The 25,779-nt window shown below is 55.0% G+C and overlaps 17 protein-coding genes across 17 annotated transcripts; 6 read left to right on the top strand and 11 right to left on the bottom strand.

Annotated features, from left to right (window-relative positions):
* The first annotated feature begins 423 nt into the window (after positions 1-423).
* BAUCODRAFT_34097 (uncharacterized protein) lies at positions 424-2,408 on the top strand. Its single transcript, XM_007677959.1, has 2 exons — positions 424-820; positions 885-2,408. Exons 1-2 carry the CDS (start codon positions 692-694, stop codon positions 2,187-2,189), a joined length of 1,434 nt encoding a protein of 477 aa, XP_007676149.1. The 5' UTR covers positions 424-691; the 3' UTR covers positions 2,190-2,408.
* A 271-nt stretch (positions 2,409-2,679) lies between these two features.
* Positions 2,680-4,455, top strand: BAUCODRAFT_34096 (uncharacterized protein). The gene is made up of 3 exons (XM_007677958.1): positions 2,680-3,395; positions 3,457-3,829; positions 3,886-4,455. The coding sequence occupies exons 1-3, from the start codon at positions 3,161-3,163 to the stop codon at positions 4,238-4,240; spliced, it is 963 nt and encodes a 320-aa protein (XP_007676148.1). The 5' UTR covers positions 2,680-3,160; the 3' UTR covers positions 4,241-4,455.
* Positions 4,456-4,946: 491 nt separating this feature from the next.
* Positions 4,947-6,066, bottom strand: BAUCODRAFT_108579 (uncharacterized protein; the record flags this gene model as incomplete). Its single annotated transcript, XM_007678458.1, has 3 exons — positions 5,926-6,066; positions 5,230-5,867; positions 4,947-5,139 (listed from the first exon to the last, which is right to left on the bottom strand). The coding sequence occupies exons 1-3, from the start codon at positions 5,989-5,991 to the stop codon at positions 4,947-4,949; spliced, it is 897 nt and encodes a 298-aa protein (XP_007676648.1). The 5' UTR covers positions 5,992-6,066.
* A 316-nt stretch (positions 6,067-6,382) lies between these two features.
* Positions 6,383-6,784, top strand: BAUCODRAFT_148274 (uncharacterized protein; the record flags this gene model as incomplete). Its single annotated transcript, XM_007678457.1, has 1 exon — positions 6,383-6,784. One exon carries the CDS (start codon positions 6,383-6,385, stop codon positions 6,782-6,784), a length of 402 nt encoding a protein of 133 aa, XP_007676647.1.
* Positions 6,785-6,953: 169 nt separating this feature from the next.
* On the bottom strand, positions 6,954-7,586 carry BAUCODRAFT_34092 (uncharacterized protein). The gene is made up of 2 exons (XM_007677957.1): positions 7,570-7,586; positions 6,954-7,517 (listed from the first exon to the last, which is right to left on the bottom strand). Exon 2 carries the CDS (start codon positions 7,437-7,439, stop codon positions 7,215-7,217), a length of 225 nt encoding a protein of 74 aa, XP_007676147.1. The 5' UTR covers positions 7,440-7,517; positions 7,570-7,586; the 3' UTR covers positions 6,954-7,214.
* Positions 7,587-7,603: 17 nt separating this feature from the next.
* Positions 7,604-8,900, top strand: BAUCODRAFT_148273 (uncharacterized protein; the record flags this gene model as incomplete). Its single annotated transcript, XM_007678456.1, has 5 exons — positions 7,604-7,615; positions 7,674-7,723; positions 7,786-7,849; positions 7,946-8,630; positions 8,698-8,900. 5 exons carry the CDS (start codon positions 7,604-7,606, stop codon positions 8,898-8,900), a joined length of 1,014 nt encoding a protein of 337 aa, XP_007676646.1.
* A 756-nt stretch (positions 8,901-9,656) lies between these two features.
* Positions 9,657-10,145, bottom strand: BAUCODRAFT_40108 (uncharacterized protein; the record flags this gene model as incomplete). The annotated part of the gene is made up of 1 exon (XM_007678009.1): positions 9,657-10,145. A coding segment is annotated over one exon (489 nt), but the record flags the coding sequence as incomplete, so codon positions are not given.
* Positions 10,146-10,406: 261 nt separating this feature from the next.
* On the bottom strand, positions 10,407-10,769 carry BAUCODRAFT_50002 (uncharacterized protein; the record flags this gene model as incomplete). Its single annotated transcript, XM_007678030.1, has 1 exon — positions 10,407-10,769. A coding segment is annotated over one exon (363 nt), but the record flags the coding sequence as incomplete, so codon positions are not given.
* Positions 10,770-11,370: 601 nt separating this feature from the next.
* Positions 11,371-12,309, top strand: BAUCODRAFT_148271 (uncharacterized protein; the record flags this gene model as incomplete). The annotated part of the gene is made up of 3 exons (XM_007678455.1): positions 11,371-11,430; positions 11,482-11,913; positions 11,968-12,309. 3 exons carry the CDS (start codon positions 11,371-11,373, stop codon positions 12,307-12,309), a joined length of 834 nt encoding a protein of 277 aa, XP_007676645.1.
* Positions 12,310-12,530: 221 nt separating this feature from the next.
* On the bottom strand, positions 12,531-14,450 carry BAUCODRAFT_486555 (uncharacterized protein). The gene is made up of 2 exons (XM_007678454.1): positions 14,086-14,450; positions 12,531-14,032 (listed from the first exon to the last, which is right to left on the bottom strand). The coding sequence occupies exons 1-2, from the start codon at positions 14,304-14,306 to the stop codon at positions 12,874-12,876; spliced, it is 1,380 nt and encodes a 459-aa protein (XP_007676644.1). The 5' UTR covers positions 14,307-14,450; the 3' UTR covers positions 12,531-12,873.
* Positions 14,451-14,766: 316 nt separating this feature from the next.
* On the bottom strand, positions 14,767-16,308 carry BAUCODRAFT_34089 (uncharacterized protein). Its single transcript, XM_007677956.1, has 2 exons — positions 15,591-16,308; positions 14,767-15,538 (listed from the first exon to the last, which is right to left on the bottom strand). The coding sequence occupies exons 1-2, from the start codon at positions 15,860-15,862 to the stop codon at positions 14,893-14,895; spliced, it is 918 nt and encodes a 305-aa protein (XP_007676146.1). The 5' UTR covers positions 15,863-16,308; the 3' UTR covers positions 14,767-14,892.
* Positions 16,309-16,596: 288 nt separating this feature from the next.
* BAUCODRAFT_34088 (uncharacterized protein) lies at positions 16,597-16,826 on the bottom strand. The gene has a single exon (XM_007677955.1). The coding sequence runs from the start codon at positions 16,819-16,821 to the stop codon at positions 16,657-16,659; it is 165 nt and encodes a 54-aa protein (XP_007676145.1). The 5' UTR covers positions 16,822-16,826; the 3' UTR covers positions 16,597-16,656.
* Positions 16,827-17,280: 454 nt separating this feature from the next.
* BAUCODRAFT_122676 (uncharacterized protein) lies at positions 17,281-19,457 on the bottom strand (the record flags this gene model as incomplete). The annotated part of the gene is made up of 2 exons (XM_007678453.1): positions 17,281-19,014; positions 19,065-19,457. 2 exons carry the CDS (start codon positions 19,455-19,457, stop codon positions 17,281-17,283), a joined length of 2,127 nt encoding a protein of 708 aa, XP_007676643.1.
* A 163-nt stretch (positions 19,458-19,620) lies between these two features.
* Positions 19,621-20,713, bottom strand: BAUCODRAFT_34086 (uncharacterized protein). The gene is made up of 2 exons (XM_007677954.1): positions 20,610-20,713; positions 19,621-20,557 (listed from the first exon to the last, which is right to left on the bottom strand). Exons 1-2 carry the CDS (start codon positions 20,685-20,687, stop codon positions 19,799-19,801), a joined length of 837 nt encoding a protein of 278 aa, XP_007676144.1. The 5' UTR covers positions 20,688-20,713; the 3' UTR covers positions 19,621-19,798.
* Positions 20,714-21,150: 437 nt separating this feature from the next.
* Positions 21,151-21,927, top strand: BAUCODRAFT_148266 (uncharacterized protein; the record flags this gene model as incomplete). Its single annotated transcript, XM_007678452.1, has 2 exons — positions 21,151-21,245; positions 21,300-21,927. 2 exons carry the CDS (start codon positions 21,151-21,153, stop codon positions 21,925-21,927), a joined length of 723 nt encoding a protein of 240 aa, XP_007676642.1.
* A 365-nt stretch (positions 21,928-22,292) lies between these two features.
* Positions 22,293-23,138, bottom strand: BAUCODRAFT_59752 (uncharacterized protein; the record flags this gene model as incomplete). The annotated part of the gene is made up of 1 exon (XM_007678048.1): positions 22,293-23,138. A coding segment is annotated over one exon (846 nt), but the record flags the coding sequence as incomplete, so codon positions are not given.
* A 1,045-nt stretch (positions 23,139-24,183) lies between these two features.
* Positions 24,184-25,686, bottom strand: BAUCODRAFT_122672 (uncharacterized protein; the record flags this gene model as incomplete). Its single annotated transcript, XM_007678451.1, has 4 exons — positions 24,184-24,280; positions 24,375-24,537; positions 24,588-25,538; positions 25,596-25,686. 4 exons carry the CDS (start codon positions 25,684-25,686, stop codon positions 24,184-24,186), a joined length of 1,302 nt encoding a protein of 433 aa, XP_007676641.1.
* Between the last annotated feature and the right edge of the window lie 93 nt (positions 25,687-25,779).

The raw sequence follows: 25,779 nt of genomic DNA, 5'->3' as shown, positions 1-25,779 counted from the left end.
CTAGCAAGAGCTGACGTGAAATCGCCTTTGCGCAGGAATGGATACGCGGCAAGTACGGCCTGTAGAAAGGCAGGTACGAGCGCTTCGACGAGGGGAGCGCGAAATGTGGATGCCAACAGCACAGCACAGGAGAAGGACGTGCTGCTGATGAGATAATGGGGGAAACGGGGCTGACGGTTGGACGTTGTGGTGAAGAAGGAGGCGAGAGAGTGATGGCTTGACTTTTGCTAAAATTAAGCGGCCGGGCAGCGGACCGCACGTGCAACAAACGTCTAGCGCTATGCTGAGCCGAGGGGAGCCTCTCCCTCGAACCTTTGATGAGCTGCATTAGTTGTGAAAGTGAATGCACGCCACTCGAGCGTGCATCCACCATAGCGCATGGAAGGAAGGCGGGTGACTACGGCGTAGATAGTGAACGTATAGCTCGGTACGAATCGATCCGATAACTGCTTCCCTTCTGTCCTATCCTCCATCATCCGGCGGGCTATTGAGCGCACTGTGACGCAGGACCGCAGCGAGCCCCAAGCTTTGAAGCACGGAAGCTCCTCCCTGGAGAGATAGACTATTTTTTCCAACGCTCTGGCTGTCTACCAATCTTGCTTACCCACAAACCCCTTCTCCAATTCTCCGGACCGCCCGCCATCTATCAGCACTACATCCCCTTCATCACGCTCCTTCTCGATCTTTGAAGATGGCCGTCTCCAGCATCTCTCGTACCGCGCTGCGCCGCGCCATGTCCACCCAACCTGCCTTCCCCGTGTGGACTCAGAAGACTGCTTTCACTGCGGCAAGGACATATGCTACGCCCAGCAAGAACACGGTATGTGCTCCAGACGATCATGCCGCCGTCACCACACGCCAATGGCTAACCTCGATGTCAACAGAGCTTGAAGGAGACCTTCCGCGCCTCCCTCCCTGAGAAGATCGAACAGATCAAGAAGCTCAGGAAAGAGTACGGCAACAAGGTCGTTGGCGAAGTCACCCTCGATCAGGTCTACGGCGGTGCCCGTGGCATCAAGTCGCTGGTCTGGGAAGGCTCCGTCCTCGACTCCGAGGAGGGTATCCGTTTCCGCGGCAAGACCATTCCTGAGTGCCAGGAGCTCCTTCCCAAGGCACCCGGTGGCTCCGAGCCGCTGCCGGAAGGTCTCTTTTGGCTTCTCCTGACCGGCGAGGTCCCCACCGAGCAGCAAGTCCGCGACCTCTCCGCCGAGTGGGCCGCTCGCAGCGATGTCCCATCTTACGTCACGGAGCTTATCGACCGCTGCCCGAACGACCTGCACCCAATGGCGCAGTTCTCGCTCGCTGTCACCGCGCTTGAGCACGAGTCCGCCTTCTCCAAGGCCTACGCCAAGGGCATGAAGAAGGCCGAGTACTGGGAGCACACCTTTGAGGACAGCATGGACCTCATTGCAAAGCTGCCCACCATCGCTGCCCGCATCTACCGCAACGTGTTCAAAGACGGCAAGGTGCCGGCCACGCAGAAGGACAAGGACTACGGCTACAACCTTGCGAACCAGCTTGGCTTTGCTGACAACTCCGACTTTGTCGAGCTCATGCGTCTCTACCTCACCATCCACTCTGACCACGAGGGTGGCAACGTCTCAGCACACACCACGCACCTCGTTGGCTCAGCTCTCTCCTCACCAATGCTTTCGCTTGCAGCCGGCCTGAACGGTCTCGCAGGCCCTCTCCACGGCCTCGCCAACCAAGAGGTGCTCAAGTGGCTGCAGGAGATGAAGTCCGAGGTCGGCTCCGATCTCTCTGACGAGAACATCACCAAGTACCTCTGGGACACCCTCAAGTCCGGCCGCGTCGTCCCCGGCTACGGCCACGCTGTGCTCCGCAAGACCGATCCGCGCTACGTCTCCCAGCGTGAGTTCGCGCTCAAGCACTTGCCCGACGACCCAATGTTCAAGCTTGTCAGCCAGGTCTACAAGATCGCCCCCGGCGTCCTGACCGAGCACGGCAAGACCAAGAACCCGTACCCGAACGTTGACGCGCACTCTGGTGTTCTCCTCCAATACTACGGCCTGACCGAGCAGAACTTCTACACCGTCCTCTTCGGTGTGTCGCGTGCTCTCGGCGTGCTTCCGCAGCTCATCATCGACCGTGCCGTCGGTGCGCCGATTGAGCGGCCGAAGTCCTTCAGCACGGAGGCTTGGGCTAAGCTTGTTGGTGCCAAGCTCTGAGTACGCTCGGTTGAGCAACACCACGCGAGCAAATCCCGCGCATCGCGGACGAGCTCGGGCCCGGACGTTCGGCTTATACAACGAGCGCTACATTTACTCGGCGGCGATGGAGGCGGGCAGGAGATGAAAGAGGAGCGAAAGCAGCAGACTACGAGATGGCAGGCTCATGGTCTGCCAACGGGCACGAAAAGCGCTTCATAGGGCTTGTATTACTGGCTTGGTGGGTCCTTTTCGCAGTCTGTATAATCTATGGACAGGGCAGGCTAGTGGATCAAGCGAGTAAGTAGCAATACTGGGGAGTTCTTCTCTGTCTGTTCGGTTGTATAGCATTTTTCGGTAGCGGGAGCGAGGTAGCGTTTTCCTTGCCGAGGTCTACATTCCAGAAATGGGTACGCTGGTGTCAATGCTCTTCGTTTTCCGAACAGTGGTTCCGCCGGACTCCGATCCCAGGGAGATTGAGCCACAGCACGCACGTTGGGGGCTCGAAGCTCGTGGCAGCTAGCCCGCTGTCTCTCCGGCCCGCGCGCCTGGGATGCCGCAGCGGCCAATGCAGCTGAGATCCATTTCGGGATGGGATTCAGGGTCTATAGCCTCACCACTTCTTGGAGTGAATGTTGACAGTCGGGTTGCACAGAGGTAAGCACGCGACCAGCACTTGAAGAGCCCGTTACGCTTCTTTGCAGGCGACTGGTGTTAGAGGTCATACTTTCCCTTGTACAGAACAATAACTGTGTTTGGTCAACAACCCGGGGATCAGCAACACAGAGCAAAGCCCGAAAGCAGATCAAGCCATCCCCTTAATAAGCGCTACTAGCTTACACCGACCCTTTCCCCCAGCTCACATATTCTCCACCCGTCAGTAAACACGACCACCTCTCTCCAGTCCACCTCCACGTCCATACCCACTCACAGGCGAAGAAGCCGCATACCTGCCTTGGTCCGGCCACAACCCATCCCTCACCACCACCAGCATGTCCACCTCCGCCACGGCGACGGGCAATCCGGGCATTGGCCTTAGCACGCAGAAGCTTGAGAAGAAGCCCGTGAAGTTCAGCAATCTGTTGCTCGGTGCCGGTTTGAACATGTTCGAGGTCACGACGCTCGGGCAGCCGTTGGAGGTTATGAAGACGACCATGGCGGCCAACCGACAGGATGGTATGGCCGGGGCGGTGAGCCGGATCTGGCAGCGCGGTGGTGTGCTTGGATGTACGCTCTATCCATTGCTCCGAAGTTGTCTTGATATAGTGATGCTAATGCTCGTCCATAGTCTACCAAGGTCTCATCCCCTGGGCCTGGATCGAAGCCTCGACCAAAGGTGCCGTACTCCTCTTCGTCGCCTCCGAAGCGGAATACTACGCCCGGAGCTTTGGCGCCGGCAACTTCACGGCCGGCATCAGCGGTGGTATGGCCGGTGGACTGGCTCAAGCCTACGCAACCATGGGTTTCTGTACGTGCATGAAGACGGTCGAGATGACGCGACACAAGGCCGCAACTTCGGGCGAAAAGGTGCCGGGTAGTATGCAGGTGTTCATGGACATCTGGCGCAAGGAGGGCCTGGCGGGTATCAATCGCGGTGTCAATGCTGTCGCTGTGCGACAGGTCACCAACTGGGGTAGTCGCTTCGGTTTGAGCAGAGTCGCGTGCGTTACAATAACACACTACAATCCAAATTAGGCATTGCTAACGAAATCTACAGTGAGAACGGCATTCGCAACATGACCGGCAAGAACGAAGGCCAGAAGCTCTCCGTTTGGGAGAAGATCACCGCCTCCGCTGTTGGTGGTGGTCTCTCTGCCTGGAACCAGCCCATTGAGGTCGTCCGTGTCGAAATGCAATCGAAGAAGGAGGATCCCAACCGGCCCAAGAAGATGACCGTCGGCAACACTTTTGCTTACATCTACAAGACGTCCGGTATCCGTGGCCTGTACCGAGGTGTCGCACCCCGTATCGGTCTTGGTGTTTGGCAAACGGTCTGCATGGTTGCGCTTGGCGATGTGGCGAAGGAATGGGTGGAGAAGATCACGGGTGATAAGGTCACGGCTAAGCATTGAGCGTAGGCGCTATTGGGAGTTTCGTCATCGCAGTGGCTCAGGCTGGGCTTCATGGGTGTGTGTTACTGTGCGTGTAGCGTTGGGCGGGCTTTGCTGGTGCGCGGGACTTTCTTCGGTATACAATTTGTTATTATGCATGACTGCAGGCTTTATAGAGGATTACAGCGGGGAGGCAAGAAGCAGGCGCGAAACAAATCGAGCCACATTGATACACGATATCGGTCTTCTTATCAGCTCTGATTGTCAACATTAAATGAGACCATTGTTGGCCAACGTTCTAACAGCCCAGCTCGAGCTGGAATGTTGAGCCACGGAGCCTTCCCAAGGCGACTGCCGACAACATCAAACCAGTGTAGGGTCAATGAGACCCTCTCGGCCGCCATGGGCATGGAGAAGGGTGTCAACACGACCATCATATCCAGTCCACTTGAACCACCGTGATTGCGAAGAATCCCAACTAACTCTTGAGCGCACTGGGCGCGGAAGAGTGCAGCAACCACCCAGCACCCGCGCTTTAGCGAGACGAAGTACATCCCTGACTGTCCTGCGCCCATCTCTGGGTGGCGACGGAGTACGGCTTGACACCGCAAGTGTGCAAGCACGCTCGACGTCCGAGCTGCGATTGAAGGACTCTATCGGTCTAGCTCTACATCTATCGTCGTTCAACAGGCCCAAATGTACGTACAGCAAGCCACTCACCGAAGGACTACCAGTAGTCGCCATACGCACCAAGCACTTCGTCCGCGCGGAGCTCGTTGTGCACAGCACTCAGCTTGTCAAAGTGCGTGGCAAAGCTTAGCCCACGCAAGCGCTCCTTCTCCATATCCTCCCACGTCCAGCCATCATCGTCGGTATTGACAGATGCCCTTGTTTCATCCGCGAACTCCCCAAGCTTGGAGCTCACTTGGCTCGCGACAGCCTCTGGACTGAGCAGCCCGCCATTGACCTGCGGCGTTGCCGGTACATCGGCCGGAGTGGCATCGGTTGACGCTTCCGCGCGCGGAGGAAGGCCGATACCAGCCGGTCGTGGAGGAAGGAGCCGTGAACGCTCAAGTACGATTTCGGGGTTGATCGTTAGACGACCCTTTTTGAAGACATACCGTGCCACGCTGGTGGCGAAGATATGCTTTGTCAGATCCTCGCTTTCTTTCTTCGCCTCGCCAGCTTTTCGCTTGGTCTTTCTCCACGGCTGCAGCACATAGCTGTCCGGCTTGATGGCTCCCTTCTTTACGATATGGCTTACGAGATACAGCCACTTCCGATCCCAACTCAGCACTCTCGTGTAAATCTCGAATTGCTGCAAGGGTTCAATCTGCTTCTGAAAGAAACAGCTTACGGCTCCCAGAGCTACGACGTACTTTCCCTTTGCACTCTTCGCTTCCGCGGGTATCCCATCCTCATCGCCTCGGTTTAGCCGGGCCAAACTTGTGCGAAGGATAGCGCCAACATAGTGTGCGCGGGCGACATCAAGGTCGGCGAAATACGTGCTGTTGCTCTTATGGAAGTTGTAATCACAGTCTAGGAGGGTGTTGCGGGAAGATGTAATGAGAGGAGCGAACAGATGCTTCGGTTGCTGCGGTGTAGGTTGGAGGTAGAGTTGGTAGAATATGCCACGAAGTACACGAACCTGTGTCACTCTTCAGCTTTCTGCGCTCTACAGTATCCTTTGGTGGATGGACACATACATGCCACACTCCCGGTAGGTTCTTGATATTTGCCAGAGCAAAAGCTAAGGCGGCGATCTTCCACATGTTCTTCGTAGCGGTTGCGCCGATATATCTTGCCAGATACTCCCGCACTGAAGGTAAAGCTAGTATGCCTGCCACAAGTGCGCCTACGCTGGCGGTCGCAGCGATGGCGGGGAGTCGTGAGGTAGCAGACATGTTATCGCGCTTTAATCAACACCGATATCATCGTCTGCGCATAACGTAAATTCTTACGGAGTAGAGCGCAGGAAACAGCACATTTGATGCCAGCAGAGTGAGACGCGCTTTGCGGAGGCTCGGCGTGCCTTCCCTTTACGGTAAGGTTGTCCACTTTTCCGTACCATCTACACCTTCGTTCTCTCGACAGTTATAATAGAAGGTCATCACGAACGTCGTGGTGTGCTGAGTGGATTACAAGTTCGTGAGGACGAATACTATGGCTGCTCGGAATCTGCACGCGACCATTCTAGGTCTTGAGGAGGAGACCTGGCGGGCTCTGCAGAAGGCCGGCGCGGACCTCCTGCCTTACATTACGCGAGACTGCATTATGCAGTTTCCCATGGGTCTGAAGGTCACCTCTACGTCCGACCCGTCAATCGAGGACATCCTATACAGTTCAGCTTTCGTCCCATGGAAGACCTTCAGGATGTCCAAAGTGGATGTTCAGCACCTTGGCCCAGAGGGCGCAATTATCAGCTACTTCGTGCACGCGAGCAGACCGCCAGCTGGCCCTAACGATGTAGAAGACATTGACTTTGAGGCACTATGCTCGAGTGCGTGGCGATTCGAGGCTGGGAAGTGGATGATGTGCTTCCATCAGCAGACTCTGGCGACCTGAGGCATGGCCATCATCTGGAGACGCTCGGTGGCGGACGCGAAAAGCAGAAGGTGACTCATGGCAGTCATTGACGCTGCGACCACACGCTCACGCACGGGAGCGAAGAAGTACGAGAGAGAATCGCTTGTTGGGGAAGGCTCTTGCAGGGCGACTGACCGCTGGTTGGTAATGTCAGCCTGCTGTTTCGGCGGCCGCTGTCGGTCCGAATCGCCTGCATTTGGCGGAGCCGACCATCTCATCGAACAGCGTTCTTCACTCTGTACGGTTCAATACCGTGCCGACAACAGCAAGAAGTCTGCAAAGGTTGCCAAGGCCTACTCCGGCTACCGAATGACATCCATATCGCCTATACGCGGGACAAATAGGAGGCCACAGCGAAATACGGAGGAGATCGGGTGGAGGGCACGGAGGGGTAGGGCATTAGACATCCTTAGCCCAGCCTACGCCCTGGAGGCGGGAGCGTGATCGGCTTTGGCCTTACTGTGCTCCTCATGGTGATATATAACATGAGATCTGCATTGGATCGTCTTGGTTGAAGTGAGTCTCGCATCTCAGTCATCATAGCAAACGCTCCCGCACCACACCTCGACGTCACTGTGAGGCTCAGAGCTTGGGCCTTGTCTGTTTTTCTGCGGGGCACATCCCACTTGCTCATTATTGGCGCTCTCAACACGATAGCAGCCACATAACATCCCGCAGACCGCTCCAACACCCCGTCACAACCTTTCTCAAAGTCAGCATCGTCCGCAAGCTTCAGCTCTAAACCGACTATTGACAAAACCCAGCTTCAACCTCACCAAACCCCACCCCACAGTCACAATGGTTGTTAAGGTGAGGGGCTTTGGCAGTAAACAACATAGCTTGACAGCTTCTGATTATGTACGGATAGGTCGGAATCAACGGCTTCGGTCGTATTGGCCGTATCGTCTTCCGCAATGCGTGAGTTCTCTTCACCGGGCGGGCCTGGGCTGGGCATGAAGACATGGCTAACGGCGAGATAGCGTTGAGCACGAGGACATCGACATCGTTGCCTGCAACGACCCCTTCATCGAGCCACACTACGCCGTGAGTCCTCCTGCACCAACGAGCTGTTCCAGCATGAAACCGCATCAAGAGCATGCACACCCCAAGGAATCTGCTGACTGGAGATCTTGTGTGTAGGCCTACATGCTCAAGTATGACTCCACCCACGGCATCTTCAAGGGCACCGTTGAGGTCGACGGCAAGGACTTGACCGTGAACGGCAAGAAGGTCCGCTTCTACATGGAGAAGGACCCGTCCGCCATTCCATGGAGCGAGACCGGCGCCGACTACGTCGTCGAGGCCACCGGTGTCTTCACCACCTCCGAGAAGGCCCAGGCCCATTTGAAGGGCGGTGCCAAGAAGGTCGTCATCTCCGCTCCCTCCGCCGATGCGCCGATGTTCGTCATGGGCGTGAACGAGAAGTCCTACAAGAGCGACATCCCCGTCGTCAGCAACGCCTCCTGCACAACCAACTGCCTTGCCCCGCTCGCCAAGGTCATCCACGAGAAGTACGGCATGCTCGAGGGTCTCATGACCACCATCCACTCCTACACCGCCACGCAGAAGACCGTCGACGGTCCATCAGCCAAGGACTGGCGCGGTGGCCGTGCCGCGGCGCAGAACATCATCCCGTCCTCCACCGGTGCTGCCAAGGCTGTCGGCAAGGTCATCCCGGACCTCAACGGCAAGCTTACCGGCATGTCCATGCGTGTGCCAACTGCCAACGTCTCCGTGGTCGATCTTACCTGCCGTCTTGAGAAGGGCGCCAGCTACGACGAGATCAAGCAGACCATGAAGGCCGCCGCTGAGGGCGAGTACAAGGGTGCGTCCAGATCGTTCCTTCCCATTCACTACGTTGAGCGTCTTGCTGACCGTGTACGCCCATCTAGGCATCATCGACTACACCGAGGACGACATCGTCTCCTCCGACCTCTGCGGCAACCCATGCAGCTCCATCTTCGACGCCAAGGCCGGCATCTCCCTCAACAACAACTTCGTCAAGCTCGTCAGCTGGTACGACAACGAGTGGGGTTACTCCCGTCGTGTGCTCGATCTCCTCGCGTACATGGCGAAGGTCGATGGTGCGCACTAAGCGTGCTACGTACTCTCCGTAGGTCCTGTAGGCGAAAGAAATGGCCAGCGCGAGGTTGCAGGTCGAAAAGCTCCACAAGGCAAAGCGTTTGGCGTGAGGATGTTCACTTTCCATAGCGGTGTCGACAGCTCGACCAATTAGCTGGCTCGTTTCTGCATGCATAGAATCGAGCGACGTGAACCTCTCCCTTCTTTTAGACAGCATTCTCAAGTCTGATCAAACGTGCACTGATCGGAAGCCTACAATCCGCTCGATGATCAACTCTACAAGAACGAGCTAAAGCACGATGGTGCTCAGTCTGTGGTTCCCATTCTGGTTCGCAGGATGGCAAAATGTGCTTAGATGCTGAGGGACAAGGCCCTGGGTACGTACGGTGGATAACACGCATCGAATCCATCGCTCACGACAGTGACAGAATGTAAGGCTTGTGTTGCGGCTAAGCATCGTCGTCTTGCCGGCAAGTAGTAGACAAGCGTACCGCACAAGTCACCATCTGGGTCTACCGCTCGAAGGACTGGTCTAGCTACAACTTCTTCGTCCCGAGTTCAATGTCGGACGAGATCCCTTGGGCCCGTATACGTTACGTGTCCCTGAGAACCAATGCCACTCTCTGCTCTCCCGTCCAGACGCCTTGAGCCACTGCTCAACGTCTCTGTGACCCGTCGAGGATGCCATCTTTATGCTTCGGCCAAGGACAGCCCCTGCAGTTCTCAGAATTCGTACATTTTCGAGCTTCCCACAGCATACAGCAAGTTCAATCGGCATCATGCCCATGACTGCTCTTGCGTTCGCGCTCGCGCCAAGCTGGAGCAGCATTTGAACAGCTTCTGGGCCACCATGTTGCGCAGCGTAGTGAAGCGGTGTCCATCCCTTCTCGGCGATGGCATGAACGTTTGCGCCGTGATCTACAAGCGCTTTAACGGCCTTAGCGTTATTCATTTGGGCGGCGATGTGTATCGGCTGGCGGAAACACTTGTCCACAGCTTCAGCGTTCAACCCAGCCGAGATCAAAGTCTCGATGGTGGTGGCATGGCAGCCACGAGCCGCGTAGTGAAGCACGGTAAGGCCATGCACATCCACCGTATCCACGTCCGTACCAACATCAATCAGTGCTCGGACACCATTGTCGTGACCATACGATGCAGCAAATGTTAATGGAGTCCACCTCTCGCTGTCTTGGTGATTGATATCTAACCCGTTATCAAGCAGGAGCGCAATCGTGTCGGTATGACCGAACATAGCTGCCATGGATAGTGTAGATACATGGGACGTGAGTCCGTCCTGAGAGCCAAGCAAGCGTGATTCAGCGCCAGCATCGGCGCCGTGCCGTAGTAAGGTCCGAACGAGCTCGTCGCGACCACAAGCTGCAGCTACAGCGATGGGTGTGAGCTCGCCAATCCAATGTTTCGGCAAGCCAGTATCGTTGGCGTCAGCTGGCACGAGCTCTACGGTACCCGAAGAGACAACGTCCTGCAGTATGCCCAGCGGGATAGTGCTCAGGCGGTCTATGCTGGCACCGTGCTGTAACAAGGCTTCCGCTACACCTTCATCTTGTCCCATGCAAGCGGCATGTAGAGCTGATCCAAGGGTCGCGCATGCGATGTCAACTGTGGTTCGATGCTGCAGAAGCGTCCTCACGATGTTTCCGCGACTCTTGAAGGCTGCCAGGCACAAGGGGGTACCGTAAAGACTGTTCGCATTGGGATCATAACCAGCTCGTATCAATGCCTCTGTAGTGTCCTGGAAACCACTCAAGACTGCGTGATGTAAGGCAGTAAAGTGAACATCATCAGCATATTCGCGGTCCGGGTCGAACAAGGTTAAGTGGGCCACCCTATCGGTATGACCATTCGCAGAAGCTTTCAAAAGCTCAGTGCATTTCTGCGCTCTTCGGGTTGCTTTTAGCGAACGAGGCTCTGGTATGTTGTAGTTAAAGGTGTAGTCTGCGCAGGGTCAGGGCAATGCATGCCTTGGATAAAGGCTCAAAAGCGTACTATTGTTGTTGATCACATTGCCGTTATGCTGTCTCGAGTTCCCGCTCGCTGAGATGCCGACATACAAGGCAGCCTCCCCTCGACCATTGAGGATACTGTTGGCTCTCCGAAGCTCAAGCTGGGATGACATCCGATGTCACCGCTGATCGCAGATTGCGGTAGACATGAATGACAGCTGAATCCGTCACCGCTTCCACAGAGCGTCACCTATTGTAATAGGCATGGGCATCTGAGGTCCGAGTCCATCGAGACATGGTAGCTAACGAGGCTGTATGCGGCGCAGTCCTTCAGCAGGCCATGATACGGGCGCTTGTGTGACCAACCACACGACGGTGCTAAGCGCACCTTTTTGCAGCACCTCGAGGAGGTGGTACTTCAGCCTTCTCGATGTTGCCTACAGTCCGTAGAAGCATAGATAGTCAGGTTCTCATGAGCCTCTCACAGATACATACCAGTGACACACGAGGTGGGAAACGATGGCAGAAGTCGCTGGGTTGGTCTTGTCAGGTATTGGATTAATTGCGCTAAAAGACACTGTAAGCCCGACATGGTAGGGTCCAGAAAGACGTCGCACTGAAAAACAGTAGGTCACCGAATGTTTCAGTAACGTTGACGATTTCAAAAGTTTCGGATCCGATTACAGCCATTACGTTCTGCAGCTTGACCTTGCTCGCTTGGCCTACGAACGATGGTTGAGAAGCGTGAAGTTCTGCGAACCGAACGATCTGAGCGCCACAAGCCTGCCTACAGCGACAGGGGAAGAAACCGAGATTGTAGCGAGACTACTTGGTCAGATCGAACTAGCTTTCAGGGATGCCCGAAGCAAGAACAAGAGATACGCATCAACCAAGCTGGAACCACGCGGGTTAGAGACCTTCCAGTTCAGCGGAGAGGATATGCAAGTCTTGGCAGACAAGGCTCGAGAGAGATCCATAATGCACCACAAGACTATCAAGACCCTGACCAAAGTGCGTTGGGTCATGAACGACGCAAGAACAGTTCGGCAGCTGTCTGAACGAGTAGGCCCATGTTGTTGGTATTTGTTGCTCCTGGCAGACAGCTGACTCTTCCAGGTGTCCAACGACGTCAACAGTCTTGTGGAGCTGTTTCCTTGCATCACCAGAGAAAGCGAGCAGGCCCAAGCTACTGGATCTGCTTCGATGCCTTCCAGTATACACCCGCGATCACCTGCCGCAACGTCGGTCCAGCGTCCAGGTACCGGTACGGCCACCTTCTCCCACGTTTATGAGGAGAACAAGGTCAGTGGATTTGCCAGGGTTCTTTACGGCGATCAGATAGCACAGGGGATGCAAGCCACAAATCCCGGGAGCCGATACGTAGAAAATGAGGCGACGGATTATGCCAAAGCAGTCTACGGCAACCAGTATGGCATGGGAAACTTTCTCGACGGCTGAACAACCTAGGTTGCAAATGTTAGTGGAAATGCCACCCGTCGGCTGTTTGGTCACCAACTTCCGACACTCGAGGATGTCGTTCGTCGAACAAGACCTCACTCTGCCGGCTCGTGTGCAGAGCACCCAACAGTCAAGTGGTTCCGACGTGGAGCTGGAGGCTAGCCTGACTTGCCTCTAGAAAGCGTGCTGTTCGGCTGCGTTCCAGGAAGACCGCCACCACGGGCGACGATGCGCCCTAGAACACGCAGTGCAGAATGTCCGGTATGAGTTTATAGTCAGCTCAGTCATCTTCGACCTCTCCTCGGGTTATTGTATTGTGGCGAATGCACTTTCTTCTGTCAACTTGGGTTGTTGTGTCGCACTGCGTAGCTGGATACATCGCATTTACTGTAGAAGTGTAGCACACTTGTACATGCACAGGGGCCAGCAGGACCGCTTAGTTGTGTGCTACCAAAGCTTCGTGGCTGGAGGTGATAACCACAAGTTTTTCTTCGACCGCAATTTTGCCGATAAGATCGCCGTGCGATGTGGTTATGACTCAAAGATGCTAGGTCTTGAGCAACGTTACCCAGCGTCGTGCCCGTTCTGATTGCCCGGTAGATGTGCGTTGCTCTGACAACCCGGACAGTTGTGTACGACCTCATGGCAGAAGACATCACAATCAATGCAGAAATGCTGCCCACAAGTCTCGCACTCATACCTGCTCGATTCCGAGGCACCTTCTGCTCGCTTGGTCCTCGCACTCGCTACGTCGTGCTCGGTACCATTCACGGCTTCTTGCGGGTTCGGGATGCGTGGAAACGGTGTCAGGCAGCCAAAGCATTGTATGCTGCCTTCCTGGCGAGCACGAGTCCATGATACCTCCACCCAGTTCCGTAGCGGGAAAAGATGATGGTACGAGCGTGCCAGGTGCGTGGAAAGGATCAAGGTCAAGTCACAGGTAGGACATGTAGCAGGCAGATTACAGACCTTCGCCTTGCACCGACTGCATAGGTAGCCGCCTCGAGTCAAGTTGCCGTGACAGGCGCACAAAGTCGGCTTCTCTTCGACGATCCGTGACGGGAAGCCCATCATGAGCAGCGCTGCCTGGTTGTGCTTCTGGGCCTCTGTATCGGTCGAGCGTAGTACGGGCGGCGTTGTGATGTCCATCAGCTGCTGGCGGTAGTCAACCTCATCTACAGCGACATTGTAATAGTTCTCATCTCCGCCATTCGTCTTGCGACAGATTTCGGCACAGATGTGCATTTGAGCCGCGAGACCGATAATGCGGACTCTGATCCGGTCTCGTATGCATGCTTTGATGGTGTCATGTATGTCGCCGGGATCGGAGCTGAGCAGCGCTCCGAGCACGATGACTACCTCACGTGTGCCGTGAGACGGCGTATGATACAGTGCTGCGCGTGCCATATCAAGAGCGTTTTGGAGCGACGGGTTGCCTTTCGGCTCCGTGCTGCGAAGCTGTTTGAGCGCCGCAATATGATCATTTGGATTACCAGACATGTCGCTGATGCGGATGGCTAGCCCTTCCCGCATGCCAAAAATGCCTAGCTGTGAGATCGGGTTCTGCTCGAAGTACTCACGCACAAACATGATTGTGTAGTTAATGGTAAGCAGATGGCGAGTTGGCCGGAGATCCTTCTCAAGCATCGCAGACGATAGATCAAGAACGAGCAAAGTGTGGCGAATGATACCTCGCTGGAGTGGCGTAGTGTCCTTTAGCAGCCTAAACAGACGTGAGCAGACAGTAGCAAACCTCAGTGTATGCTCAAGATGAACCTCTTCCGTTTGCCAGCTTCCTCTAAGCCTCCTAAAATTCCTTCGATACTGCCATCAGCGGCTTCCTGCAACTCCCAATTGCTGGAGGCGGTGGCTTCCCACCGAGCCTGTGCTCGCTCCTTCGGTCGCGATGCCATTGCACGGCGTCCGCCGTCACTGACTTCCATCACATCATCTTCATCCGGACCTTCTCCGTCGTACTCGGCATCAGAATCGGCCATATTAGATGATATCTGACCAGAAGGTGAGAGGGCCAATCAAATTCTGCGTCCGGGATAGCACTCCAGATGCACGTTTTGCCACTTGGATCCGGGTGAGTCAAGATGTAAGTCCGCCGTTAGCGATGTGAAACAGCAAGGTCGTTGTTCACGGCTTATTAGAAGGTCATATTGTGGGGTTAACGCGAAATTGGCGCGGGTCACGTGAATGAGGCAGCAGCGACATGACACCTCGTCAATCTCTCAGCATCTTCTACACACATCCAGAGATAACACAGCAGTCGAAGTATGCTCCTGCAACTGCGCGTCCTTCGAACGCATCCCCGTGAGTGCGGATGTTCTTTGCGTACGATCCGAACTTCATAGCAGGATCATTTGCTGGATTATCGCCGATGGTCGTGGAAATATTCAACTGTAGAGGAGTAGGAAACATAACATACTATGCCAGCGCGTGAGACATGGGAATTTGTGGGAGAATAAATTGAGCATCTTGCCAAAAGTTAAGGGTATCTTCTGCGCTGCCCGATACAACTCCTCGCTACACTAAAGAACAAGTTCGTGGCTCATGGCACCAGCACAAGGCGCTTGATTATGTATAAGTACTCCCTCCACCAGGATGCTCTGGCCAGTCGTCTTCAGTTATACTTGACCAGAAGAACCATACAGCGACCACGGCAAGAAGAGTGAACAGAGTTTCGAAAAGCCCGCCATTGATGGCGCTTCGCGTGCCTCTGCATATGTACGGGCTGATGACGTACTGGAAGACCTGGCCGACAGCGAACAGAACCGCGGCACTGGTAAGCCACATCATCGGTCGTACTTCGCCGAGAACACGCAGGACCAGTACCGCTTCCAGGATGAAGAAGATGACGAGAAATACCAGCGGAACGAGCTGATAGAGTGTATACAACGAGTAGCTTTGGTTCGGTTGCGCCAGAGTTGAATCGAAGTAGTGCGTCCAGCTAAAGCCAGTATCGAGTGCAATGTAACCGGTACCGATGAACAGTGTTGCTGCCGAGCCGAACACAAGAGCGATTGATGTTATTGTGCCGTCGTCAATCACTTGGTAGCCCACGGCGCCGTTCATCATGAGGATCCATGTCGTTGCGACAACTGCAGCAATATGCACCGCCGAGAACGCTCGCCGCACCGCGCCGTTGAGTGGGAAGCCGCCGACAGTGAAGATCTCGCATATCTCGATGATTATGTAGCCGATCAGGAAGAATTGCATTTCTCTGCCGAATAGCCGTTAGTTACAATCCCAATGCGACTCTCTGCTAGCCTTACCTTCTTCCCACCGCAGCCTTCTTCCGTTCCGATCTGAATAAAAGGTAGAGTGATGTGAGGATGGCAAAGAACGCAATCAAGATAGACCCCAGGTTGGCCAAATGCCGTCCACCGTTCAGCGATATGCCTTGTAGACTGCAACCGCCGTAGTACGGCGCAGCGCCTCCTCTTGCCGGTGCTTCGTAAAATAGGTTGCAGACCGGTATCGTCGCGAATTGGCTGCCAGCGTTCTGGCAGAAGTGGTAGAACTGTCCATACTGCGTTGCCGGCATCGTTGCGGTAGACCAGCTATGCTGCCCGATACGCTTGATGGAGAGGCTCAGCCTATACGCTGGTCGCGAGGTGGAGTGAGCGGCTTTGTAGCGAGCGTTCCCAAGGCCGTGGCAAGCTTTGGCTAGTTAAGAAGTAGAGGTTGTAGTGAATGGCATGGAGACCGTCCGAAGACGCTTCGCTCCCTGTGAGTGCAGCAGTGTCGCTTTAACGGCCGGGCAATTTCCTTGCGCGCGGTATGGCAGGTGTGGTCCAAGCGCCGCGTTTAATCTCAAGCGATCCAACCTGATTTGCTGCGTGGGACGTGTACGCTTTGCCTCCCCAGCCACACTGTGTGACGCACCTGTCTGTCGGGTGCGGAGGAGCATCTGGAAGGGTATTGTTGCTGGGATGGAAATGGTGCGGTTGAATGTTACAACGTCGAAACTGCTGTTACACGCCCACCCGATCGACGAGAGGGATGCTGAAACATGGTGCAGCCACAGAGGCCGTTGCAGATGACAGGGATACGACGGTCGCGTGGGGCATGCGATAAACGGTCGAAATCCTGGCAGTGACGACAAATTCCTGGCAATCGCTTTGGCTGGTGGTACTATGACACCGTCAAGAGTGTTTACTTCACTTAGCACTGGGATGGTGATCGGGCTCGCTCTGAGGAATCACTGTGTCTGGTATCAACAGGCTCAGTGCTTCCTAACCTTGCTCATGTGATTGTCCACTAAAGCGGCCTCGGAAGCAAAACTATCGCAGGGGAAACTGCTCCTGTAGCCTAGGCCTCGCCATAACTTCCCTTCCTTCATGCTCCCCTTCCATCCACCTCAGGAAGAGGCCCGAATATGGCTTCCGCCACCGGCCTGACTTCGACAATCAACTTCTCCCTCGCCAGCACCAGGTTTTTCTGCAGCCTTGCCCTGAGCTCCACTTCTTCTTCATCCTCGCACTCTTTCTCGGAACACATCATCTTGAACTTCTGCTCCATGCCCTTGAAGAACGTCAGCATGCTGCGCTCCAGCTCCGTGATATGCCTGGCCGTCATCTCTCGTAGCTGCTTGCGCAGGATATCGTGGGCGCGCATCCAGACGCCGTCGCCCAGGCGCGTGATGTTCAGCTCGAAGTTTTCCAGCCGCTTCTTGGGCGCTTGAGAGACCTTCTTGATGTCGCGCGCTTCGGAGTAGACGGGCACCATGGCCTGCACGATGGGATTGTCGTTGGCGTCGCCGAGCGCTTTGCCCACGATGTTACTGTCACGGTGTCAGCGAGGTTCCGGTTACGCTTGGAGATTGTATGGTGTGGTACCCCATGTCCTTGCGCATGCTTCGCGCCATTCGCTCCACCTTGGGCTGGATGTTACCTTTCTCCGTGTAGAGGTAATCGATGAATGGCTGAAGCGCCATGAGTGTAACGTGCGGATCGCCTGTGTCTATATCAGCGCTGCTGACCATAGTTCGCCCAACAACCACGCACTTCGGATTTCATTGATCATGCCGTTCACCAGAGCATTAGTCTCCTTCGTAAGCTGCCTCGGTGTGGAATTCATGAAGTCGGAGAAGCCTTGGAACCACGACCTAATGTCAGCCGCGGCGATCGATGTAAGGTCGGAGTTCCAAGATATATCTTGGGAGTTCTTCGCCCTTCCCTTCTTGATCCCGTCCTTTTTGAGGAAGGCCAAATGGACACTAGTCGAGTACATCTTCGCCCATTCTTTGCACAGGACGCGGGCTTCGTCCGTCCAGTAATACTCATGAGCACGGAAGGGCATCAGAATCTGATCCTCGGAGTTCTGGTTGAGGCGCTCGTAAGCCTTCTGTATCAGCGCGCTGACAGCCTTTTGTGGCGAGACGACTATTTTCTCAACTTCGCCCTTACGCGCCAGATGCGTCTTGGACGCATAAAGATTGACGCAGTTTATCAAGGCAGGTATCTGCGTCACAACCGTATGCCGAGTTTCGTGGAGTCTTGCCTCAGCTGGGGCAAGGAAGAGATGGCGCCGCAAGGCCGGTATATTGGTTCCCTCGACGGAAAGTGTTGGTGGTTCCTCGATCGAATAGCCGGCTTGGTGCTTCTTGTAGGCATGATTCCCGACGCAGAAGACTGCGAGCGGGAGCGCGTCCTGCGTAAGCTCTTCGTAAAGTTTCTGCATCTTCTGAGACACGCTGCGACTACGCATAACGATACGCAGCTCGTTGTGTTCAGCCTGCTTGGCCCGAAGCTCAAAGGAAAGACGGTGTTTAGCCTCCAGGTACTCCCAGCGCTCCGGACCCTTGGCGGACTTGTAGCGACTGAACATCTCGGACTTCTTCCGATCGAGCGTTTTCATCTCCGTGCGTAGCTTCTCCATAAGCTGGTTGTCCTTTCGGTTTCCGGTGACTTCAGTGCCTTCGTCGATAATGTCCGCATGAGTCAATACCAGCATCGTCCGACCAGAGCCACGCGTCATACATCCGCGACTAAGTTGGTCGCGGATGAAGCGGTCATCGTCGGCGCGACCAATCTCCGCGACTATCATGTAGTGTGTGCACTGTCGCTGGTGCTTCAGCGCGTTATCAACGCGAGTCTTGTTCGTGTCCGTCAAGCCAGGCAGGTCTACAAGGGTGATGTTATGCTTGAGGAGCTCACAATCAAGCCCAAATTTGATGTGGCTCACGAATGGCCAAATCGATACCATAGGCTCGCCGGCTCGTTCTTCGACGGTGTACAAGTACGGCGCAAGCTCCCAGAGAAGCTGTTGAGTTGTTGCAGCCTCGGCTCTGAGTACCGAATCCTTGCGCAAACCTTTAGCCATCAACTCGTCCGTCCATTCACACAGTGTCTCGGTAATAGCTTCGTCGTCTTCGGACTGGCCACGACTGAGGAAGTCGCTCGCTGCACACAGGCTCGAGAACTCCTTGTGGTCATTGAAGAGTGCGCGGAAGGCCGTAATGGTGGTGCGCATAATGGCATGGTCTTCGACAACCTCGTCGCTTTCCTTCGGTCCGTCTGTCGGGTCGTCGTCTTTTGGCGAGTGGCGATAGTAGTCGGCAAACAGGGCCTTGACGATAGCGTAACGCTCGTCTTGGGTAAAGAAGTGGACCTCCGCAGCGTAGGGCTTTTGTTGCGTCGGGAGCAGGTAGCAGAACTCTTGGACAACCCAGGTGCAGCTGCCACCAGCATCGCCCTCAATGGCATGTTAGCTAAGCAGCAAATGTGGACAGAGTGTTGACCTACCTGCCGGGCAATCATGCCCGAGCTGAGGATGGAGTTGATCACCGAGCTCTTGCCAGCTTTCATGGACCCGATCAGTGCGATCCTTACCTCCTCCGGAAAGTCAGACCTAGTTCGGTCGTGAACCTCCTGCAGCAACCCATCTATGAAGGCATCTTTGTAGGCTGTCTGCTTGAGCGGGTCGGCCAGGAGCTTCAGAAGCTCGCTTATGCGATCCTTGAGATTCACGAACTCAGGCGTAAAGACAGGAGAATTAGGCAGCTTCTCGGTCTTCGCATCGTATGGAGGCACTTTGCCATTGTCATCTTCCGCGTTCTCGCCTGCATTATCGTCGTGGTCGTAGTCGTGCTCGCCAGAGCCTTCATCCGCCTGCATGTTATCATAAGTACGCTTCATTGTTGCTCTTCGCCTTCAGCTTCGTATTACTGTGTCAATAAGAGACAGTTCATATGCGAGTAAAAGAAGGAGTCTGACGGCAAGTAATGCAAAGGGACCGCTTTTATGTGGCGCTTCCAGACCGGTCAAGATAAGCAGGTGGCAGAGTCGTGATGTAGGTGAACGTTGACTGAGACCGGTGGTGAGCTACGAGTGAAGTAGCATGTGTGAATTGCAGCATCGATTGACTTCAACGTCGCTGGTCTGTGCATGTATTATCCTATCGGTGCTCGTTGCTGTCATTGACGGGTCGAACGTCAAGAACGCCAGACGCCTCGCCACAAACCCATGCTGATATGCATTCAACAACACCCACCAGCAATGCCCGCCTTCTTGCCCGCACTCTTGTCCGCCGGCCTCAGATTCACCGACCTCCCCGTCCCACCACCACCCGCACCAGGTCCTTTCACACCACTTCTCCGATCATTAAGATCATATCTGCCCGCCTCAATATTCTGCCATATCCTCTCCGCCACTTCCAGAAACGCCCTCTCCACATTCTCCCCGCTCTTCGCGCTCGTCTCCACGTATTGCATCACCTTGTTCTGCTTGCACCACTCCTCTGCTTCTTCCCTCGTGACCTGCCGCTGATTCTTCTTGTCATCTGCAGATGAAATGGTCGACGCAGGCGCAAGATCGGACTTGTTGCCGACCAGGATCACAACAATATCATCTTCGGCTATTTGTCGTAAGTCGTGCAGCCAGGAGGTCACGCTATTGAAGGTGTTGCGGCGAGTGATGTCGAAGACGAGGAGCGCGCCGGACGCGCCGCGGAAGTAGGAGCGGGTGATGGACTTGTAGGTTTCCTGGCCGGCTGTGTCCCAGAGCGAGAGCTTCATGTACCGCTGTTGGGGCTCCTTAGGCGCGCCTTTGCCTTTCTTGGCTGCGGGAGCATCATTGGAGCCGGAGGTCGAGGGCTGAGAGGGTTGCGAGACTGGGTTGTTGATATTGTATTGCAGGCTTGCTGGCGGTCCTACGGGCACTATCCGGCTGCCAAACTCGACGCCGATGGTAACGTCATGATGGGAGACGAAGCGACCTTCGCAGAGGCGGATGGTTAGCTACCTTTCTATCAGCGACGTGCTGAGGAGGGAGGAGATGGTGCTGTCCTACGCTAGATTTGCCTGAGCCCGAATCACCAAGAGAGACGATCTTGGCTATGTAGTCCCATGGCTGTCCGGGTTGCGCCATCACAGGGTTACAATAAACGTTGGGCTGCCCTTACAACTCGATGCAGAGTATATAAGGTCAGGCGCTTCGTATGGTGAGAGACTCCATGTCACATATGAGCACGAGTCAAGGAAGCTGTTCCTGAGGCGATGACGACATGCACGCCTCCAACGAGGGCTGTAAACAGTCAATAATGGCAATACACACACAATGTTCCGCTCGTGCTACACGGATGTATGTGGCACTGACAGCTACCCGTGTCCGCTCAACGCTCCTCAACGTTCACAACGTCGGCGGCATCGAGGCAACGCTATCCTCGTTCACACGGTAGGTCAGCAGGTTCGCCGTTAGCCAATCATCATTCTTACCCAGTGGCATGCGCCATGTCTCCATGAGCGCTAGATGTAAACAACGTTTCATTCTCCGTCTGTTTCGTCGTCTCTCCTCCTCCCGTACCGTCTCTCAGCGCCATTCAGTGAATGCGATGGAGTCCACCGGACATTTGGAGCGAAAACACTCCCGACCTCTCCCGCCACCATTGGACGTCCAACAACCACGGCGACCAACCGTCTGCGTCTTGTAGGTACGTTTGGATGACTTGACAACCAGCGCAATGTGCTGATGTACCTCCAGCTGCGGTGCTAGGGATGGTTCCTCACCCGCCCACCATGCTGCCGCTCGCGCTCTTGCTCAGGTGCTGCACCGGAACAATATCAGTCTTGTTTACGGCGGCGGCACGGTAGGTATTATGGGCGAACTAGCACGGACGCTCGTCTCCCTCTCCGGTCCGCAAGCAGTCCATGGCATCATCCCAGCGGCACTACTTCGCTTCGAGCGCAATTACAGCGAAAACGGTAACCTGGACCCGCAAAAAGTGATTGACGAGAAGACATTCGGCCGTACGACCGTGGTCAAGGACATGCACACCCGCAAACAGCTCATGGCGCGTGAAGTGATCGACGGTGGGCCTGGCGGTGGCTTCATCGCGCTGAGTGGAGGTTACGGGACATTAGAGGAGTTGATGGAGGTCGTGACGTGGAACCAGCTGGGTATACACGCGTGTCCGGTGATTGTGTTTAATGTTGACGGGTACTGGGATGGGTTGTTGCAGTGGGTGAAGAAGGCGGTAGATAGTGGGTTTATTGCGGAGAGCAATGAGGGGATTATGGTGGAGGCGAGGACGGCGGAGGAGGTGGTAGAGGGGATACGGGCGTATAGGAATGCGGATGGGAGGTTTAAGCTGCAGTGGGGGGAGAAGTAAGCGCGCTGATGGAGGCATGGTGCTTGTGCAGTTTACGGTGTATGCTTTGCAGGATGCAAGTTGGTACGCATGGCAGATGCCAGACACCTACGATCCGCTTGAAGCATATGGTGGCGTTTTAGAGGTGGTCGCAATGCATTGCCGGCGAGGAGTCGAAACGCGGACTAATGCTCCTGCGAAGACAATTGTAGAGACAAGAGCTGTACAATATCAACCACTGGACGAAAATGCAGTATTTACGCGAAGCAGATGCAATCCGTAACCCAATGCAGCCCACCCATATGCATTTCCCGGCCGTCTAGTCATTCTACCATTTCTACTGTTCCTCTGACTCTACAATATGCCAAGAGTTACGCAGCTTACATGCCCTGCCTATACTGCGTCCACATACTGCTAATTCTCGCCACCTGCAGCGGCGTGAAGATCGAATAGCAAGCATCCGTTGAGTAGTCCATATAGTTGTGGATCGGGTCACCAGTACTCACACTGGGACAGCTGTTCTTCATTGGGGTTGCCGGGCATCCATTCGTGCTCACGCTCTCAAACGGCGTGTCGCTAACGAAGTCACCGTTACCCGAGCAGGTGTAGCCCTCGAACGTGTGCAGCAAACCTAGCCAATGGCCTGTTTCGTGGACAGCGGTCATGCCCATGTTATAGCCCAGCATGCTCGAGTTGGGCATAGTAAAGGCGTTGATGTTGCAGCCATCGGAGGCGTAAGTCGCCGGAGCAACACCCTTGGTTACGCGGCTTGGCAGCGTGCAGGTGCCGAGAATGCCGCCATTCAGATCGGTGTGGAAGTAGAGGTTCAGAGCGGAATAAGTGCCTTTGCGCAGCGCGGCCTTGAGCGCAGCCATATCGGCACCAGCCGCAACGGCCCAAGCGTCGTTGACCGTGAAGTCGGTGTGGCTCGGAGTGTACGCGAAGGATATTCCGTGTGGCTTGTAGACACTGTTGAGCTGCGCAGCTTGGTCGTCCGCCATCTTTTGAGTGATGGCGCCTGCTGCAGCCTTGCTAGAAATGACGTGGATGTATAGCGGAATGTTCGAAGCTATTGGCGCGTACGAAGTCGAGCCTTGACGGGCGGCCGTGACCTTGGACTTTGCGGCGCGAGAGCCGATCGCACTGTTCTTGTGCAGATTGTGCAGACGCGTGACCGTGCTGACGAAGTGCTCCGAAGCGTGATGTTGCGAGACGTCGCAGTCAAAGTGCTTGATGGTCTGGTTCGTGGCGGAATCCTTGAAGTGAGTGCCATTACTCCAGGAAGTGAAGTGTGGCAGCGTCTTGTTCGCCAAGCGGTCAAAGACGTGCGTGCCGTTCGCCCATGGCTTGTGACCTTTCAAGACGACGTCATGGTGCTCAGTTGAGTTGGCAGTTGCTTTCTGTTGATGCGCAGTAGCACTGATAGTCAAGTTCCCTGCCGCGCTCGACGTCGCTGCCAGTGCCGCAAAGGCTGCAATAACTACACTCTTCATCTTCGCGACCTCTATCCAAGTCTAAATCGTCTTGGCTGAGCGAGCTGTCAAAGCCAAGAAGGGTAAGCGTCGAGGTACCGGCGTATTGTAGTACCGTTGCCGTGGAATGTGTGTTTGCCACGCGAGTGTGACAGCTGAGGAATGAAGTGAGTCCCTCCGATACCCGATGTGGTTGGTATGTACCAGAAATAGTGACCAGAGTGACCGTTCACTGGAACCGTAAGCGATCGGACGATGCTTAGGCATGGTCTGTCCTTTGCACCGTAGATATACCACCTGTCATAAGCTCCAAAGAGTCTCGGTCACACGTAGCCGTGTGGCGATCGCTGTTCGCGGCTCTGCGATCGTTTCCAGATAAGCGGAGACGAGAGGCGCTGCAGAAGACAAAGCAAGTTGTAGCTCGGAGCCGCGTGGATGACAAGGATGCCTTGACTTATGACGAAAGTTCCATGCCGTCGGTAAGGATGAGCAGACACTAACACAATGGGACGCTGTTGTGTGCTCATATGCTTCTTTGGTGCAGTGGACTGCAGCGCGAGAGCACAAAAGAAGGAGCACGCCCGCGCTGACACTAGATATGGCCGTTTGCGCTCCCGCGCTGACAGCAAGAGACAATTGCTGAAGAGAGTAATATAGTGGCATGACAAATAGTAGAGTACACGTACTGCATTCATAGAGCGTTAAGCCCAGATGCTGACCAAGAACGCCCATATACACCTAGACGCCAAGCTCTCGTGACGATGCATCAGCAACTGCTGCTCTAAGCCTGCCGTTACGGGCAGCTCTATGCAGCTTCATTCGGTCTCGGTGCTCGACCGGTAGTAGTTGCCGTAGAAGGTTGCTCATTATTCCAGGAGAGGTACGAGTGATCTCCGAGCTTCCTATATTGTCATTGTTTTGCCACTGGTCAGCCACAATGTGCTCTTTGGTCGGGTACAACGATCCGGTTGCCACCACGTCGTTGAGGAGGCTTACCTCGGTTTAATCAGCTGTGTGACCGTGAACAGTGCACCGAGCAGCACGCAAAGGCCGCCGACTACTACGTAGGCGATGCCGAGGAAGGGATTGCGGCCACCCATGACTGTTCGCGTCGAGATAAGTATGGATTTGCTACCATCATATACCGTGACGGGAAAGTCTGTGGACAGTGTTAGCATGCTTCCTGAGTAGCAAGACGGTAGGAGATACAATAGAAAATGTCCACTTGATACCGCCCAATCGGCATCCTGTCGTTGTCGTTGCGCAACGCAAGCTTGCTGAATGTTGGCAAGCCCGCAGTTCGCATCCAGACCTGGAAGGCGTCGAGCGTATGTAAGGATGGGAAGTTCAACGTGGCGTTATCTTGGCTATACTCCGGATACATCTGCCTCCAGTTTGGCGGTGGGAGCACATCACCATAATTGTACTTCGTGGGCTGATAGAGCGTAGCATCGCTTCCCCAAGCAGTGTTGTTTGCGCTCATCGTGTACGTGTAGTTCGTTGCAGCGTCTCCACCACCAACATTGAGCTGCACGGGAGACTGTATGCTATCATTGAACATAGAGTTCGCAATCAGTCCGCACGGGTAATACGCTTTCCATACGCCATCGGCAGGGTCCACTTCGCCCTGCAGGGGCGAGCAGTCGCTCGAGTTGATGGCGCTTCCCGAACGTGCCTGTCCTGATAGCTGGTCTTGGTCGAATGACTTGACGTACCGTCTGTGGTTCTGGTAGAAGTTCGTCAATTGGTAGTAGAGTAACACCGGCGGATCGAGCGTATCGGGCATATAGAACTGGATATGGCATATCTGTGTGCCAGGTATATTGCGGTTTCCAGCCCAAGTAACTGCCTCATCGGTGGTGGACATGCACCACGTCGGCCTCTCAGCGCTACTCGTGCTGTTCTTGAAATAGCTCGTCACAGCGTTGTCCGGGATGAAAGCGTCGGCTGGCGGTGTCGTCGTTCCATCCTGACACGCCGGCGCCGTCGTATTGCATAGGGAGTAGTCAATAATGATCTCTTGGACCTGCGCGCTCGCCCACAACAGAACGCCGCCTATAGGCGCGAAGACAATTCCAACAGCGAAGAACAGTGGCAGAACTGTCTTAGGCGTCAAGATAGGTTGCCAGGCCTTTAGACGTTGTTGCCGGAATGCAGTATCTGTTTCGCGCTGTCAGCGCCCATACCACTTGCTGCGCTGCCCTGCGCCGGCCTTACTGGGTGGTCTTCTGCTCTTCTGCTTCTTCTCTGGCTCTTCGTTCTCTCTCATGGCTGGGTCCTCCGCCTGCATCTCCATCGTTTGCGACATCTTTGGCGAGCTTAATGTATTGTAAAGCGATACAAATTGCAGTACTTGATACGGATGTTGTCGGCATGGACTGCGCCTACGGCTTACGGAAGC

This window comes from Baudoinia panamericana (genome assembly GCF_000338955.1).
Source record: "Baudoinia panamericana UAMH 10762 unplaced genomic scaffold BAUCOscaffold_6, whole genome shotgun sequence".
Classification (NCBI taxonomy): Eukaryota; Fungi; Ascomycota; class Dothideomycetes; order Mycosphaerellales; family Teratosphaeriaceae; genus Baudoinia; species Baudoinia panamericana.
Note: the sequence above shows the minus strand (reverse complement) of the source record. Positions and strands in the feature narration are given on the sequence as shown.

What these genes read in the sequence shown, in the direction of transcription:
- BAUCODRAFT_34092 (XM_007677957.1), bottom strand. Translation starts at nt 7,439, where the DNA reads ATGAGCAAGTGGGATGTGCCCCGCAGAAAAACAGACAAGGCCCAAGCT.
- BAUCODRAFT_34088 (XM_007677955.1), bottom strand. Translation starts at nt 16,821, where the DNA reads ATGATGTGTTCCGAGAAAGAGTGCGAGGATGAAGAAGAAGTGGAGCTC.
- BAUCODRAFT_34089 (XM_007677956.1), bottom strand. Translation starts at nt 15,862, where the DNA reads ATGCCGGCAACGCAGTATGGACAGTTCTACCACTTCTGCCAGAACGCT. An exon ending in AAGGCTGCGGTGGGAAGAAG is followed by an intron (nt 15,539 to 15,590) that starts GTAAGGCTAGCA and finishes GCTATTCGGCAG; the next exon opens with AGAAATGCAATTCTTCCTGA.
- BAUCODRAFT_34096 (XM_007677958.1), top strand. Translation starts at nt 3,161, where the DNA reads ATGTCCACCTCCGCCACGGCGACGGGCAATCCGGGCATTGGCCTTAGC. An exon ending in GCGCGGTGGTGTGCTTGGAT is followed by an intron (nt 3,396 to 3,456) that starts GTACGCTCTATC and finishes GCTCGTCCATAG; the next exon opens with TCTACCAAGGTCTCATCCCC. An exon ending in TTCGGTTTGAGCAGAGTCGC is followed by an intron (nt 3,830 to 3,885) that starts GTGCGTTACAAT and finishes CGAAATCTACAG; the next exon opens with TGAGAACGGCATTCGCAACA.
- BAUCODRAFT_34086 (XM_007677954.1), bottom strand. Translation starts at nt 20,687, where the DNA reads ATGGCGCAACCCGGACAGCCATGGGACTACATAGCCAAGATCGTCTCT. An exon ending in CGGGCTCAGGCAAATCTAGC is followed by an intron (nt 20,558 to 20,609) that starts GTAGGACAGCAC and finishes ATAGAAAGGTAG; the next exon opens with CTAACCATCCGCCTCTGCGA.
- BAUCODRAFT_34097 (XM_007677959.1), top strand. Translation starts at nt 692, where the DNA reads ATGGCCGTCTCCAGCATCTCTCGTACCGCGCTGCGCCGCGCCATGTCC. An exon ending in CTACGCCCAGCAAGAACACG is followed by an intron (nt 821 to 884) that starts GTATGTGCTCCA and finishes CGATGTCAACAG; the next exon opens with AGCTTGAAGGAGACCTTCCG.
- BAUCODRAFT_486555 (XM_007678454.1), bottom strand. Translation starts at nt 14,306, where the DNA reads ATGGCCGATTCTGATGCCGAGTACGACGGAGAAGGTCCGGATGAAGAT. An exon ending in GAAGCTGGCAAACGGAAGAG is followed by an intron (nt 14,033 to 14,085) that starts GTTCATCTTGAG and finishes ACGTCTGTTTAG; the next exon opens with GCTGCTAAAGGACACTACGC.